The following is a 15,485-nucleotide window of genomic DNA, read 5'->3' as shown; positions in this document are numbered from 1 at the left end:
GGTAAGATGCACCTTGCTGCGTTTCCCAAGGATGGGAGAGTTGGTGCTTCATGCAAGCTTTATTTGGTTCATAGTGATGTTTGTGGACCCATGAGGATTGCAGCTCTTGGGAGGTTCTATTATTTTGTCACGTTTATTGATGACTTCACCAGGTACACTTGGATTTTCGCATTGAAATCCAAATCTGAAGTTTCTTCATGCTTCAAGCACGTTATTGCCTTGGCTGAAAATGAGAGTGGGTTGTACATTGCTTACCTTAATACAAGCAGGGGGGTGAATACATGTCAAAGGAGTTTGCTGTTTTTTTGGCTTCCCGTGGCATACATCATCAATGCACGGTGCCTTATACTCCTCAACAGAATCCCGTGGCTGAGTGAAAAAATAGGTCAGTGGTGGAGATGGCCAGGTGCATGTTGAAAGGCAAACAATTGCCTAACAAGTTGTGGTTGGATGCGGTCATGTGTGCTAATTACTTTTTGAACAGATGTCCCACAAAGGCATTGCAGACTGTCACACCTTATGAGGCTTGGATGGGTCGTAAGCCTCGTGTTTCCCACATGAGGACTTTTGGATGCTTAGCTTATGCTCATGTGCCTTCACAGACACGTACTAAGTTGGATGATAAAGCTGTCAAGTGCATTTTTATTGGGTATGGCTTAGAGAGCAAGGGCTATAAGCAATATCAGCCCCGCATAGGCAAGTGTTTTGTCAGTAGGGATGTTGTGTTTGATGAATCTTCCACTATGCCTTTGTTGGACTGTCAAAAAGAACTTGTTGTTGATGCCTCATACATCTTTGACAGCTTGATGCCTTTGTTTCCATCAGATGCTCGGGGTGATGTTCCATCTAAGGATATACCTCCTCCATCTATTGGTCCACATGTGCAGCTAGATATTCAGCCTGATATGCCTCTCATTGATAGGACCATTTGCACAGGGCTCTTGACCAGGAAAGAGCTGAAATTTAGGAGCCCAAAAAGGTACCCCGTTGCCTCCTTGACACAGTAAAACACAGCAAACAAGAAACTTCTCCGCCAGCCCATACTAGAGCAGCTGTCCAGAAAGAGCATGCTAGTTTTGTTGCTTATGCTTTGGTTGCTACAGCATGCAATGAAGAGCCATTATGCCATCAAGATGCCTTTCAGAATGATTGTTGGATGAAGGCCATGCTAGCTGAATTGGATTCTATCCATCAGAATAACACTTGGGAGTTGTGTGATTTGCCTCGTGGCGAGAATGCCATTGGAACTAAGTGGGTTTATAAAATCAAACGGAAAGCTGGTGGTTCAGTGGACCATTACAAAGCTCGTCTTGTTGCTAAGGGCTATGCTCAGCAGCATGGCATTGACTTTGAGGAGACTTTTGCTCCCACTTTCAGGATCACTACTATTCGCATTGTTATTGCCTTTGCTGCCTACTTTCATTGGAGATACATCAGCTTGATATCAAGACAACTTTCCTTCATGGGCATTTGCAGGAAGAGGTCTATGTTTCCCAACCTCCTGGCTTTGAGGTTGAAGGTTTGGAAAGCAAGGTATGCGGCTTTAAAAAGGCCCTCTATGGATTGAAGTAGGCACCTCGGGCTTGGCATTCCAGGATTGATACTCATTTGCTCACACTTGGCTTTCAGAGCAGCCCTACAAAGGCTACCCTTTACATCCGCAAGCGTGGGACAGGTTTGCTGATTTTAGTTCTTTATGTGGATGACGTGCTTGTGATTGGGACACATGCTCAGCAAATTGCAGATTTTAAACTTGATTTGCAGCAACATTTGCTATGTCTGATCTTGGTCTTTTGCACTACTATCTGGGCATCCAATTTGCTAGCAGTGAGGGGGGCATTTTGATGTCACAATCCAAGTACATTGGCCAGCTTTTGCAATGTTTTCAGTTTGAGGATTGCAAGCTAGTATCCACACCATTAGAGACTGGTTTTCACTTCTCTTTTGAGGATGCCAACGGTACATGTGATGTCACTCTCTATCAGTAGGCAGTTGGTTGTTTGATTTACCTATGCCATACGAGACCTGATCTACAGTATGCTGTCTCACAGTCGAGCAGATATATGCACAGCCCATCTATGCATCATTGGCATGCCATGAAGCGTGTTTTTAGATATCTCAAAGGCACTCAGCATTTAGGCCTTCTTTATGGGGCTGATACTTCACTTGTCATGGATTCACTGATAGTGATTGGGCTGGTTGTTCGGACACTAATGTATCACATAGTGGCAACTGTTTTATGCTTGGTACTTCATGTGTTTCTTGGTTCAGCAAGAAGCAGAGTACAGTTGCTATTTCTAGCTGTGAAGCTGAGCACAGAGCACTGATAGTGATGGATTCACTATCAGTGCTCTGTTTCTAGATGTGTTTCTTGGGCTGATACTTCACTTGTCATGGATTCACTAATAGTGATTGGGCTGGTTGTTCGGACACTCATGTATCACATAGTGGCAACTGTTTTATGCTTGGTACTCCATGTGTTTCTTGGTTCAGCAAGAAGCAGAGTACAGTTGCTATTTCTAGCTGTGAAGGTGAGCACAGAGCAGCTTTTACAGCTACAGTGGAGTGTGTTTGGCTTCGAAAGCTACTTGTAGATCTTTGTGCATGTTAGACTGCTCCTACCGTCATCTTCACTAATAGTCAGAGTGCTTTGGCTGTTGCACAGAATCCTGTTTTCCATGCTCGCACAAAGCATATTGAGGTTCACTATCACTATGTCAGAGAGTGATTACCAGCAGGTGATATTGAGTTGTCTTATGTTCTTACTGTGAAGACAACTTGGCAGATCTTTTTACGAAGGCTCTACCACGACCTAAGTTTGAGGCTTTTCGGCAAGCTTCAAACTTAGTACCTTTTGTAACTTGATCTGTTGTACTCTGTACAGTCATAGGTTGATATATCCCTACAGGACGAACATGTGCAACCAGGACATTAGATATTTAGGTATCGTGAGCCATGTCCAGGATACTTCAGCGCATACCATGGAGGGGGGTTTGTAGGCGATTCTATGGGCTATTCATAGGTGCCTCTTATTCCTTGGTATGTGCCTTGTAGGCCTAGTTATAGTCAGTTAGGATTATTGGTACAGTTAGTATATGTACCACCTAGGTCAGTTATAACACTTAGTCCAATTAGGGTAGTTAGCCCTAGGGTTTTGTTATGTTGGCTCCCCCTTGAGCCTCCACTCTCAGTTTTTCAGCAATCTATTACAGCACCTCGCTTTTCTCCTTCTTGGCTCCGTTTTTTAGCTTCCATTGCTTGCCATAGACAAAAATATATTTGATTTGTTTAATGTGTTTTCCTCACAATACACTATCGTTCAATATAAAACTTGAAATTTATTTTCACCTCTAAGTGAAATCTAAGCTTTTTAGATGCTGATGCGAGACCTCTTGAGCAATATTTGTTTATGGCATATCTTCGGAACCTTGTTTCTTGATTCATTTGAGCTAGTGTGCTCCTCCTACATTGCTTTACACATCTACAATAGTTTTGTTCAGTTTTCTAGGATAGAATCACCTTGTCTTGCAGCAATCTCAATTCACCCTATATTCATGGTGAAAGTTCCTCAAAAGTCCAATCTCACGGTAGCTCAAGTAAGAAGTATGGCTTCACATGCTTATTGACCACCACATGTGGTATATTCCATACCAAGGTCAATGCTTGGATCATCATATGTGACATGTGGTTTTTCCTCCAACTATGCGTGGTTAAATTGGCTTGTTGTAGTACACCCTTTGATCCTACTAACTAGGGTATGCTATTATAACACACCCACACATGATACTGGTGATATAGCATCATCTACACTTCAGCCATTAACTATGCCAGGATCTAGAATGTTACATTGGTGCTAATCACCACCTCACTTGCACAATCTCATCCATTGGCGGTAGCAACCTAAGGGGTGTTTATTAGAATAGAAAACACAAATGGAGAATGCCTTATTACAATGTGGCCTAATGCCACTCAATTGGTCGTAAACCGTGTGTTCCAATGATATCTTTACCTAGCTAGCTTCAAGTGTCTAGTTAACAAAAGATTATCCCTTGGTCTTGCATGTGGCAAATGCACCAATCTTTTGAGCCGTTAAGTACTTGTTGAGACATCTTAGCAAACCGTGGGTATTAGCTCTTCTATAGAATAGATTTGGGATGTTCTCAGATTATCTAAACCCTTGATTGGGGTTTAAAGGAGTGACTTAGCTTCGAGATTCATGGTGCCTAGTTAAGCCATGAATAACTCATCTGAGTGTTTTGTTCTCACACAAAGCTTTTAGAGGCTTTAAGAGCATGTCAGTTTGAGTAGGCATGATTAAGCTGAGCAGGTTCTACTATGTTTGATCGTGTTTAGTAGTGTAAAAATGTTTTTGTATTTTGCCAAAGTTTTATTGGCGGTAATGTAAGGTTGGCTTGATTTACTTGATCTATTGGACCTACCTTGACCATGTTTAACCGGAATTAAAATGTCATCCTTAATACCATTGGATAAACACCTTCGCGTTGCTGAGAAAGTAGTAACAATATATTCCTAGTTTGTAACATATCTATTTCACAAGGGAGAGGACCAACAACCCCATGGCATGCATTAAGTCCTCTCCCATGTCCATCCTCATTTTATAAGAGTATTGCAACCTTGGACATACTTTTTGAAAAGGTAGATATGTCAAATTTTTAAAGTTTGTCGATATCATATTTGCTGTGTAGATGAGCTTTGCCATTGATTTCAAATCTTCAAACTGGTGGATTTTATGCTTGTTTTTATTTCCTATGTCTGCTACTTGTGTCTTCACATTTTAACACTAAGTGAAAAGTGACCAATGCAATTTGTAGTTATGGGTAATTTTTATGGTACAGGTGTCAATGGCTTCTGGAACTATTACATCCCATGCTCTAATGAATCTTGAAGCAAGAGGGATATTGTTTGTACACCCTGGATTAGAGGTAATCATGTATCATTGCTCAGGCTGTTTGTGCCAATACACTGTATCAAGATATATTTTTTAGACTGATCATATTTTTGGAATACACAGACATATAGTGGCATGATCATTGGAGAACACTCACGAGACTCAGACCTTGAGGTCTTTACCCTTTTTGCTTATGAACAATATTTAAGTAAAGATGTTGGAAGTATAATGACTATCTATTTTGATTCTCTTTTGTTGAAGGACAATAAGCATTTGACTGCAGACTTGGTTTTTTCCTAATAGGTAAACCCTGTGAAGACAAAAGAGTTGACTAATGTACGTGCAGCATCCAAGGATGAAAATGTCCGACTTTCACCTCCTAGACAGGTAGGATTATTTAATGGTTTTTGGTCTTCCAACTTTGTTTATGTTTTTGCATGTGAGCCTTATTTTGAAAATTTCAAGCGCACTTGTAGAGTGAGATGTACTTATTGATGTTTGAACTTTTTTCTAAGTTGCGGCCTGCTGGTATTGCGTTAATTCTTTCTATCTTAAATGGTGTGTTGCCCTATCAGCTAGATTTAGATGCTCGTTTGGGAGAGACTAAAATGAAATTGTTTAGACTTCACAAGCAGTTGTAGCTTGAATGAAGAGATTTTGACTACTTTATGATTAGCCTTCTCCTTTAGTGCTAGCCTTCGTCATGGCTGAGTTTGCTCTTCACCTCTGGAGTGCCGATAGAAAAACAGTATGAAGACTTTGTATAAATGGATGCTCAAGTATGTGTGGGTGTGTGGATTTGTATGTGTGAGAGCACATTTTTATGCTATGGTCTACACCCACTGTTTGGCAATGATGATGTCAATGGGGATGTCATAGTAGCTAGTCCCTGCTATGCGTGATGGAGTTTATGGTTTTCAATCTTATGAGTGACTATCGTGAGATTGAAACTGCTCTATGTTGTGTTTTTAGAGGATGAGTTTGGGATTGTTCTTGGATTCATCTAGGTATAGGCTGCTCAGTACGAAGGCGTCGTATAAATGGATGCTCAAGTATGTGTGGGTGTGTGGATTTGTATGTGTGAGAGCATATTTTTATACTATGGTCTACCCCCACTGTTGGGCGTTGAGGATGTCAATGGGGATGTCATAGTAGCTAGTCCCTGCTATGCGTGATGGAGTTTATGGTTTTCAAATCTTATGAGTGACTATCGTGAGATTGAAACTGCTCTATGTTGTGTTTTTAGAGGATGAGTTTGGGATTGTTCCTGGATTCATCTAGGTATAGGCTGCTTAGTACGAAGACGTCGTATAAATGGATGCTCAAGTATGTGTGAGTGTGTGGATTTGTATGTGTGAGAGCATATTTTTATACTATGGTCTACCCCCACTGTTGGGCGCTGAGGATGTCAGTGGGGATGTCATAGTAGCTAGTCCCTGCTATGCGTGATGGAGTCTATGGTTTTCAATCTTATGAATGACTATCGTGAGATTGAAACTGCACTATCTTGTGTTTTAAGAGGATGAGTTTGGGAATGTTCTTGGATTCATCTAGGTATATGCTTCTGCCATATTAGCGGACATGCAAATTTCACCTACTAGGCAAAGGTGCCTCAAGTCTACTCTCCCTGAGAGTCTATAGCAACCAAAACGGAACTGTTTTTGCTGCATGTATCTCTTGAATCTGTTGCCTGACAACATCATCCACTGCCTGTGGAGGAACAAAATCAGCATGTGGCTGAATCGGGGCATGTGGAGCAGGTCCTCAAAAACATCATCTGAAGAAGCTGGAATAGTGAATTCAGCATGTGTATGAGCTGAATTCTTTGAAAAAATGACATCTCTACTCACAAAAATCTTGTGTGTGGCAGGATTGTAGAGACGATAGCCTTTGCTTTGTGCACTATACCCAACAAAGATACACTTTAGTGTCTTATCTGTCAACTTATGTCAAAACTCCACAGGCACGTGGGCATATGCAACACATTCAAAAACACGAAAGTGATCCACTCAAGGCTTTCTCTTGTGCCAAGCCTCATAGGGAGTGATTGTTTTTAAAGCCTTTGTGGGAGCCCGATTCAAAACATAATTGGCACACATAAGGCCTTCTCAGCTTAGCCATTTTGCTGAGGGGTAAGCCTCACTGTAAGCTGATGTGTGATGCCTTTCTCCTTATAAAATGCCTCAAATTCATGAGACATATACTCCCCTCCTTTGTCAATGCAAAGTGACTGCACCTTGAGTGTTGTCTCATTTTCAACCATGGCCACAAAGTGTTTGAAATGCATAAACACATCTGATTTTTTCTTCAAGCCATAGACCCAAGTATAATTTGTTTAGTCATCTATAAATGTGACATAATACAAATAACCACCAAAAGCAGGTGTCTTCATGGGACCACAGACATCACTACGTACGAGCTGTAATTTGCGAGTAACTCGTACTGCATCATCCTTTTTAAAGGGAAATCTATGCATCTTACCAAGGATGCATCCCTCACAGGCATGAGGAGGAGGTGATTCCAAAGGAGGCAATGCATCAACCATAGCATGCTTCTAAAGTGTCATCAAGCTGCCATAGCTCATGTGCCCATATCTGGCATGCCATAACTCCGCATTCTGCATTGGTAGCAGTGGGAGTGCTTATTGCAAGTGGAAGATCGGATCTTTTCTCTTAAATATCAAGCTGAAAAAGACCCCGATACAAAGTGCCAGACCACATCAAAGCATAATCATTCTCTTTGTTAAGACTGCACACTTAGCATCATCAAAGATAACCTGAAATCCTCCTTGATTGAGAGAGGACACTGAAAGTAAATTCTTCTTTATACATGGCACATAAAGAACATCAATAATTCTCAAATCTATTCCATCCATGGAGATAAGTATAATGTCACCCACTCCACATACTGAATAAGAAGAATTGTTTGCACATGTCACCTTCTTTTTAGCGGGTGGTGCATGCAAAGATGCAAAAAGACTCTTCCTTGAGGTGATGTGCTTGGATGCACCACGATCAAAATACCATGTGTTCAGTGTCTCATTGACACTGAAAGAGCATGCATCCTTCGAAGGGTCATAGCTGCAAGTTAGGAAAGCATATGAGTCATCCTCAAGAGTGGTTGTAGTATCTGGACCAGCCACTAGAAAATCTAAAATGGAAGATAAAAAGGCATAATCCTCTTCCACAAAGCTGGCTGTAGCATCCCCTCCTTCATGTGCATGACCTGATGCATATGAGACAGCCTTACCCAAATCCTTTTTCTTCTCCTTTGCTATTCTTTTCTTGCATTCACCAATGTAGTGACCCGGCTTCTTGCAGTAGTGACAAATACCCTTTCTCTTTGACTTCTTTGCATCACCTTTAGCCTTATGAGAGGGCTGTCCGAAATCAGCTTTATGTTGATGTGTGGGCTGATTTCCATGTTGCTTTTGTTGCCCTTTTCCTTTGGGCCTGAATTTTGAAAGCATGGCATGCTCGCCGGCCCGTGTGGCCTTGTTCTTCCTTGTTTGCTCTTTCTGCAACAAGAGTCCTACGAACTCGTGAAAAGAGAGGATTGCTATCTCCCCTCAATGACAAGTTCAGCGAGGTATGAAAACCAAGATACGACTCAGGAAGAGAATTCAGAGTGGTGGTAATCATCTCTGAATCATGAATGATCTCATCTATATTCAGCAATTGTTCCCTCAAATCCTGAAGCTTGGTGAGGTGAGCATTCATGGAATCACCCTCATCCATGTGTGTATGAGATAGCTCTCTCTTCAAGAATGAGACTCGGGCATCATTTCTGGCTGCAAACATGCTCTCTAAAATATCCCACGTTGCCTTCGAGGTCTTGCATGACCGAATGTGAGGAATGATAAACCTTTTGAGACAAAAAGGGAAATGACTGAAAGAGCTTGTGCATCACGTGTATCCCACCTTTTCTGTTTTGGTGTGGGAGCCATCAAAGCAGCAGCTGCTGCTCCTACTACTTGTCCTGCACCTTGACCTCTACCCCTGCCTCCACCTTGAGTAGGAGTGACAGGTGTAGCCATAGTTTCTGGACGGACTGTATGGACTGGAGGCGTGCAGGTTGTATGGCGAGCTGATGTACAGACGAAATCCGTATGTTGTACGGACGAACAGCAGCAGCAGGAGCATGAGCAGCAGGCATGAACGTCAGGAGCTTGGGCTGGAGGCAGGAGCTTGACAAGGCTCTGATACCAAATGTAGAAAATGGGAGCAAGAAGAAGCAAGAGAGCAGAGAGCAAAATGTAGAATGTTAGAATATATAAGATCAAGAGACTACAAGTGAGGAGGTGGTTTTGTCTAAGTGACAAAACCACACTAATCCACTAACTGTGGTTAGGGGGAGAGGAAAAAGTGCCCCTAACTCACTCATGGATTACATTGGTCACTGCCTAGAATATGCCAATAATTCTAACAGTAGTCTCTAAGAGACTCCGTTTCTTTTGCTTGACCTCGTACAACTAGTTAATAGGACTCCATTTTGGTCCACTTAGGGCAAACCCTTCTATGAATGCCGTGAGCAAGGTGTCCCAATTAATCTGGTTCTTGTTCAAGGATTTGAACTATCGACCTGCCTTGCCGTCAAAACTCAAGACAAAAGCATTGACCCTGTCCACATCAATGATGTCTCCAAATGTCTCTAAGAGACTCCGTTTCTTTTGCTTGACCTCGTACAACTAGGTGACAGGACTCCTTACGGGTCTACTTGGGGCAAACCCTACTATGAATGTCTTGCACAAGGTGTCCCAATTGATCTTCTCCTTGGGTTCAAGGATCTTAACCATTGACTTGCCTTGCTATAAAGACTCAAGCCAAAAGCATTGGCCTTGTCCAAATCACTGATGTCACCAAATGTCTTGTAGATTTGTTCAAAACGCTCCACATGGGAGACTGGGTCTCTTTCTCCTAAGAACTTGGTGATTAATTTATTTCTGAAAGGGTTTTGGTCTCTTCTCGTAAATGTTGGAGGCATTGCTCTCCTTCCTAATGCTTGCACTAGGATCCTTATTGCTTCATCGGTAAGTACCGTTTGTGGACTAGGCGGGACTTGAGGATATAGTGACCCTGCTCCGCACATTGGTGGTCCCGATGGAGGATTCCATGTATTCGATGGCTGTACAAATGTAGGATTTGAGGATTCTGACCCAGTAGGCATTTGCATTGGGACTAGGGGTTGATTGGGCCTAACTGGTTGGGCTAGAGATCGTTTGGGAAGTGGCATGTTTACCCTAGGCATAGACCTATAAGGGGCTGTCGTTGGGTATGGCATATCTTCCATGTTCAATGGCCAAGTAGGAAATAATAGAACTTCGGATGTGGGGGGTCTTATGTGGACCTCCTAGATTACTCATTTCCCCACTTTGTCTCGGCCTTTGAAACTCTTTGGGGAGTCTTCAATCAAATTTGTCTTTCATTAAAGACTGGATGTGGTGGTGGTTGATTGCCGGTAGTAGATACGATGGGACTTGGTTCCCTAAATATTGCTTTCGACAGTGATGGTTGGGCTGACACCTGAGGTTCTATCGGCACCCTATTCTGCCTAGTAAATGTGTTGAACTTATCCGTTGGTTCAATTTGTCCAAGTCTACCCATCATATTGGAAAAGGTTTCCCTTAATCTAGTTGCTGTAGAAGGGGTAGGAGACTGGGAATCATTTAAGGTGGAGTTCTAAGCCACTAAGGCTCTAACATTGGAGGGTTCTCCCATGTCTCCGTCCAAGCTCATGGACTCTTCGAAGCTGGATTCGTCGCCTTATGGTAGTTCGTGTACGGCGTAAGAACAGACTTTTGAGCTTGTTGACCCTAAGGATGCAAAACTGGGTGTGTAGGTCGACAAGAGGGTATTTGAGGCACTATCCTTAGGCTTAGGGTTAGCTCCTAGGACTCTTCCTAATCTCAAGTGCATGTGTTGTTCAACGTAGTTGAGGCCTCAATTCTAGGTTGATTTCTCTTCGACGTAGGGTCAAGGGGCCGCAACCCCTTGTGGCTGATTCAGTTTAGGAGCTCATTTAACATGCACTGAATTTGTTATTGAGCATGAGCCGAATTAGTTATTGAGCGTCTTTTTTTGCTAATTCAGCTTTGACCAGGTGGCTAATTCAGCGGGCGCTGAATTGGTATTTCAGCATTGACTTTTGCTAATTCAGCATTGACCAAGTGACATGCTAGCTGTCAGCATTTAGTGTTGGTTGGCAGTTAGGTGAAAATTGTCAAGGGTAGGTGGGGCTGGCTAATTCAGTGTGTGCTAATTAGTAATTCATCGTGGACTTCCCTAATTCAACGTTGACTTTGCTAATTCAGACTTTCGTAATTCAGCGTTGACGTTGCTATTTCAGCATGTTGGAGCTAACTCAGCGTGCGCTGAATTTGATGCCAGAAGTCGTTTCGATATATGATTTTATTTGGTCTCCCCTCCATTTATTATCCTCGATTCGAAAAGTAAATTAGTGTGCGCTGAATGAGTAATTCAGCGTTGACTTTGCTCTTTCACCATGCCAGAGCTAATTCAGCGTGTGCTGAATTAGTAATTTAGCATGTGCTGATTTAAGGCTCTAATTCAGCATGACCCCTGCACACAATTTCACCGACTGTGGTTTTGATGATTTTCAAGCAATGTGGAGTTTCTGGGTTTGGGGGATGCTACACTACCTACTCTATCTAATGAAACTGAAAAACTACGATTCAACACATTGAATGATTTTTCCAGATTTGGACCAAACTTGCCTCTACAAACCACCTCGAAATTCACTCAAGAACATCATTTTTGTGTTTCGTTTGAGATTTTGTCGACTCAAGTGCCTTAGCAGTCACAAGAACTAATTATTACTTCAATTCCACACTCATTCTACTTCAAAAGCATCAAAAAATCACTCAAAAATCAATTCAAAACACCTTCCTTTCACTTACACTTCCTACACTTCCTATACTCAGCGTTGGGAAATGGGTGGATAACGAGAGAGACATGACAACTCTCCAGCAGTGCCGCCAAAAATGTATAGTTTCTGGCGGTGACTTACGTGTTGTGGGGATCTAGCCGATATGCCAATGAGGTACTACTCCAAGCGACTCTGGGTGGAGCAATGCGTGCAAATGTCGTTCGCTAGTGTCACTCATGAAAGGCATGAAGAGGAAACAAGAGCAAACTTCAAGAGAAGAAAAGAGCTTGTATTCCAATGTTAGCACATAACAAGTGTAAACAAAAGTCAACTACTTGGCCTTTTATACATGCCACCTTTTGAAGGGAGGGCCAACCGTATTCTCTCTACGAGTCTCTTTCCTCATTCTTTTAAAATCATCTTGGGCAGCTCTGGCTTCAAGGCACAATCCTAGCTCAATAGAGTTGCCATCAAATGACATTGCCAACCAATGCGGTTAACGCAACATATCAAGTCCGATATGTCAGTATCTAGTCATATATTTTCACCTTATATCTAAAAAGGCATGTGAAGTGAACCCTTGCCTGTATCAAGCATGACATGTGAGCCACTGGTTTGTGTTACAGAGTATTTCAGATATGAAAAATCTGAATTTGTACGATTGGATATGTTCTACTCTTACAAAGGTATGTATTTAAGATATCAAAAAGGCAATCCATAATGTCCGCAAGAATTGATCTGACCTTTAATTGGAATAGCTTCCAGGCTAGTGTAGACTTAAGCTAGAGGGTGGTTCTAAAACAGTGAACCTACGGCTGGGAGGTGAGCTCCTTAGCTCGACCCTTATGGGTTTGGTTTCGTTGTGGTGCCTGTGCTTATCTGTGATTTTATTAGCTAGAAGATTCTAATTCAAGATGTTCCTCAAGGACTTTACCTTGGTATCAGAGCCAGCCTTGAGATCTGAGAGAAACTTGCTAGTCTAGTTCCCTGAAGCACTTTTGAACGAGAGATTCTGTCGACATGTCTGCCTTTGTGTTGGAAGTCGTGGATAGGATTTCCAAGCACGTGAGGCTGGGCTATTGGACAATAATGACATGTGCATAAAGTGGCCCTGTAGTGATGGGAATCCAGATGTATAATGAGTGCATGAGGTGTCTTGGAAGTTGGCCTGCCTATAACTGATGAAGCAGGCCTGGCATGCATGGGCCTGCTGCAAGCTGACTATGCATGTGCGATTCAGTTATAGAAACAGGCTGTGGTGTGCCAGGAAGTAGGTAGTAAGAGCCTTTTTAAATTGAATATGGTGTGCCAGGAAGTAGGCAGCTGTGAGAGCACATGTTTATACCATGGTCTACAAAACAAAAGATAGAAACTTTGGTTCAACATCTAGCTTCATCTCAGGTGGCGGAGAGACAATGCTTCCTTTGCCTATCACCTGGAGAGTGAATCAAAAGCTGAGATGTAGGAAAAAAGGGAAGTTTTATTGTATGTGAGAGAGGTACGGGGGTCCTATATTAGCAGGCACACCAGATCACCTGCTAAACATTTGTAGAAATCTCCTTACAAGCTTCATGGGCATGAACGGCAGCCTTCCCTATTCTCCTAGTTGCAATAAAACAGTATTACCAGAACTTCAAAGACTGCAAATGCACTCCATTTCAAAATGAAATGACTAGCATCACTCGGGCTTTTCCCCCACAGACTCCTATTCCTCGGAGAAGATTTGGTTTTTTCCAACAAAACTCCTATTCCTCGGAGAAGATTTGGTTTTTTCCAACAAAAGTTAGTAACAACTGCATCAAGAGGTGACGTTTCATCCTTGAACTCGATGTCAGCCTTCTGGCATTATTTTCGAAGACCCAGCCCCATCGGGTGTAGCATGTAACTTTGTTATTAAATCATAAGCCCTATTTTTATGACACTGCCTTCACAACCTGAACATGTTGGTTGTGTATCTAGCTTTTGACACATCTTATTCTTCATGGTTTTCCAGATTTCATTGGAGGAAGCTATTGGATATGTGGCCTCTGATGAATTGATTGAGGTAAAATGAAGTTGTGGAACTCGTTTAGGAAATTTCCTCTTTGCGTCATGATGGCAAGAGATCGATGCACGGTTTGAGAACTGGTTGGTTGACCTACTTTGCTGTGGCAGGTGACACCGAAAGTCATTCGTCTACGCAAAAAGTTTCTCGACGCCAACAAGCGAAAGGCTGTTCGTCGTTCTGTGAAGGAGTAGTCGTTGAGTCCATGCAGTTTTGTCGCCTTGTCAACTTTGAAAGCTTGTAACTATCCTTTTCTTACTCATCCTATGAGTCATACCTCTAAGCAAAAGAGATACTTATGCCAATTCCAGAGGAGACACATTGCAACATAACCAAAATGCTGGGAGGCAGTTTTGCACGGGGGGTTTCTACACCTAATTTTTCGACAGCATCGAATGTTTCAAGTCACCCATAGATTTTTACCAGGTGATGTCCATTGAAGTGCCCATTTAGGATATCTACAAAGTCCTGAGGGTCATCAATTCCTTATTATATTTTTGTAAGGGAAATATTTCCCATGGTCTCTCATATGTTAATTTATCATCAAATCTTACACCGAGCACTTTGCCGGAGTTCAGGAAAAATCATGCTTGAACAGTCCATTCTGTTTACCATTTGGTTTCCTATAATATTCTTTATATGTGACTGTCCTCACATGGTCTTTCATGGTTATCACATCTGATATACCTAAAATGTCGATTGAATTTGACTTCAGAGTAATATGTTGCAGAAAATGGTCTGTATATCTCTTAATATAGGTCGTACCAATGTATGAAAATGGGTAGACCTATTTTTGTGCAATCCTGTAATGCCATAACAGCAAAATGTAGAAGCAATATCTTGTATGTGATCTACATATGGATATGCACGCACCCTACATTTTGTTGAAATATATCAGTCTGCAGGGACGATATATTCACATCATCATAAATCACAAGAATAAATAATGCAAGGGAGGTTGACAGTGATTTGGACAAACAATATCGCATTAACGGCATGAATCAATATCACTTCTACCTTTCCTATTGGTGCCCTTCATAGGCACGTCTTGAGAAATTGATTAAGATTACAGACCTTTACTCTGGGAAGGCAATGACATAGAAGGATAACATCTAAGGTGAGATGATCCTTCTATACATGACCTAAGGTTGAGGGGGGACTAGGTATGGTAGACATTCAACAAGCTACTTACAAATTGGTAGCATCATGGATTATAAAAGCAGTATTGCATCTACATATGGAGTGGGCAAATCTCCTTCTTAGAAACTTCAAGTTTGTTAGACCTTTAAGAGCTCTTAAATGGAAAAACTATCCTAGACTTTCTACCATATGCAATCCTGTATCTTGTCAAACCAAGGGTAGTCCATTGTGGAGACATGGAAGAGAGAAATAGAGAGTGAAGGAGTAGAGAGAGAATAAAGTGAAAAATATTTCGAGCTACGAGAAAAAGAAAGAGAAAGAAAGAAGGAAAGTTTATTGAAGTCTTTGGAAGACCAATGGGTCTATGAGATTGTGAGAAACCTGATACAAGCAAGCTGAAAGGGTGGAGCTACTACTTTAGTATTAACACCGATGCAAAAAGAAAAAAGCTAATGCTATAGTCGTATCAAAATATTCCTCTACATCATCACTATCATGATCGTCAGA

At 41.9% G+C, this 15,485-nt stretch overlaps 1 protein-coding gene across 2 annotated transcripts in view; it reads left to right on the top strand.

Annotated features, from left to right (window-relative positions):
• EMB2785 (elongation factor family protein) overlaps positions 1-14,435 on the top strand; it is a 130,645-nt gene extending 116,210 nt beyond the window's left edge. Inside the window, exons 15-19 of one of the 2 annotated variants that reach the window (XM_087374775.1) lie at positions 4,857-4,943; positions 5,033-5,083; positions 5,213-5,296; positions 13,788-13,838; positions 13,949-14,435. In XM_087374775.1, the coding sequence (XP_087230901.1) occupies positions 4,857-4,943; positions 5,033-5,083; positions 5,213-5,296; positions 13,788-13,838; positions 13,949-14,032 (357 nt within the window). In that variant the 3' untranslated portion in view covers positions 14,033-14,435. The remainder of the gene's footprint in view (positions 1-4,856; positions 4,944-5,032; positions 5,084-5,212; positions 5,297-13,787; positions 13,839-13,948) is intronic. The other variant, XM_087374776.1, reaches the window with a different exon arrangement.
• The last annotated feature ends 1,050 nt before the right edge of the window (positions 14,436-15,485 follow it).

The sequence above is a fragment of the Dipteris shenzhenensis genome, chromosome 5, assembly GCF_047967505.1.
Source record: "Dipteris shenzhenensis isolate YYH24624 ecotype China chromosome 5, Dip_SZ_1.0, whole genome shotgun sequence".
Lineage (NCBI taxonomy): Eukaryota > Viridiplantae > Streptophyta > Polypodiopsida > Gleicheniales > Dipteridaceae > Dipteris > Dipteris shenzhenensis.
Note: the sequence above shows the minus strand (reverse complement) of the source record. Positions and strands in the feature narration are given on the sequence as shown.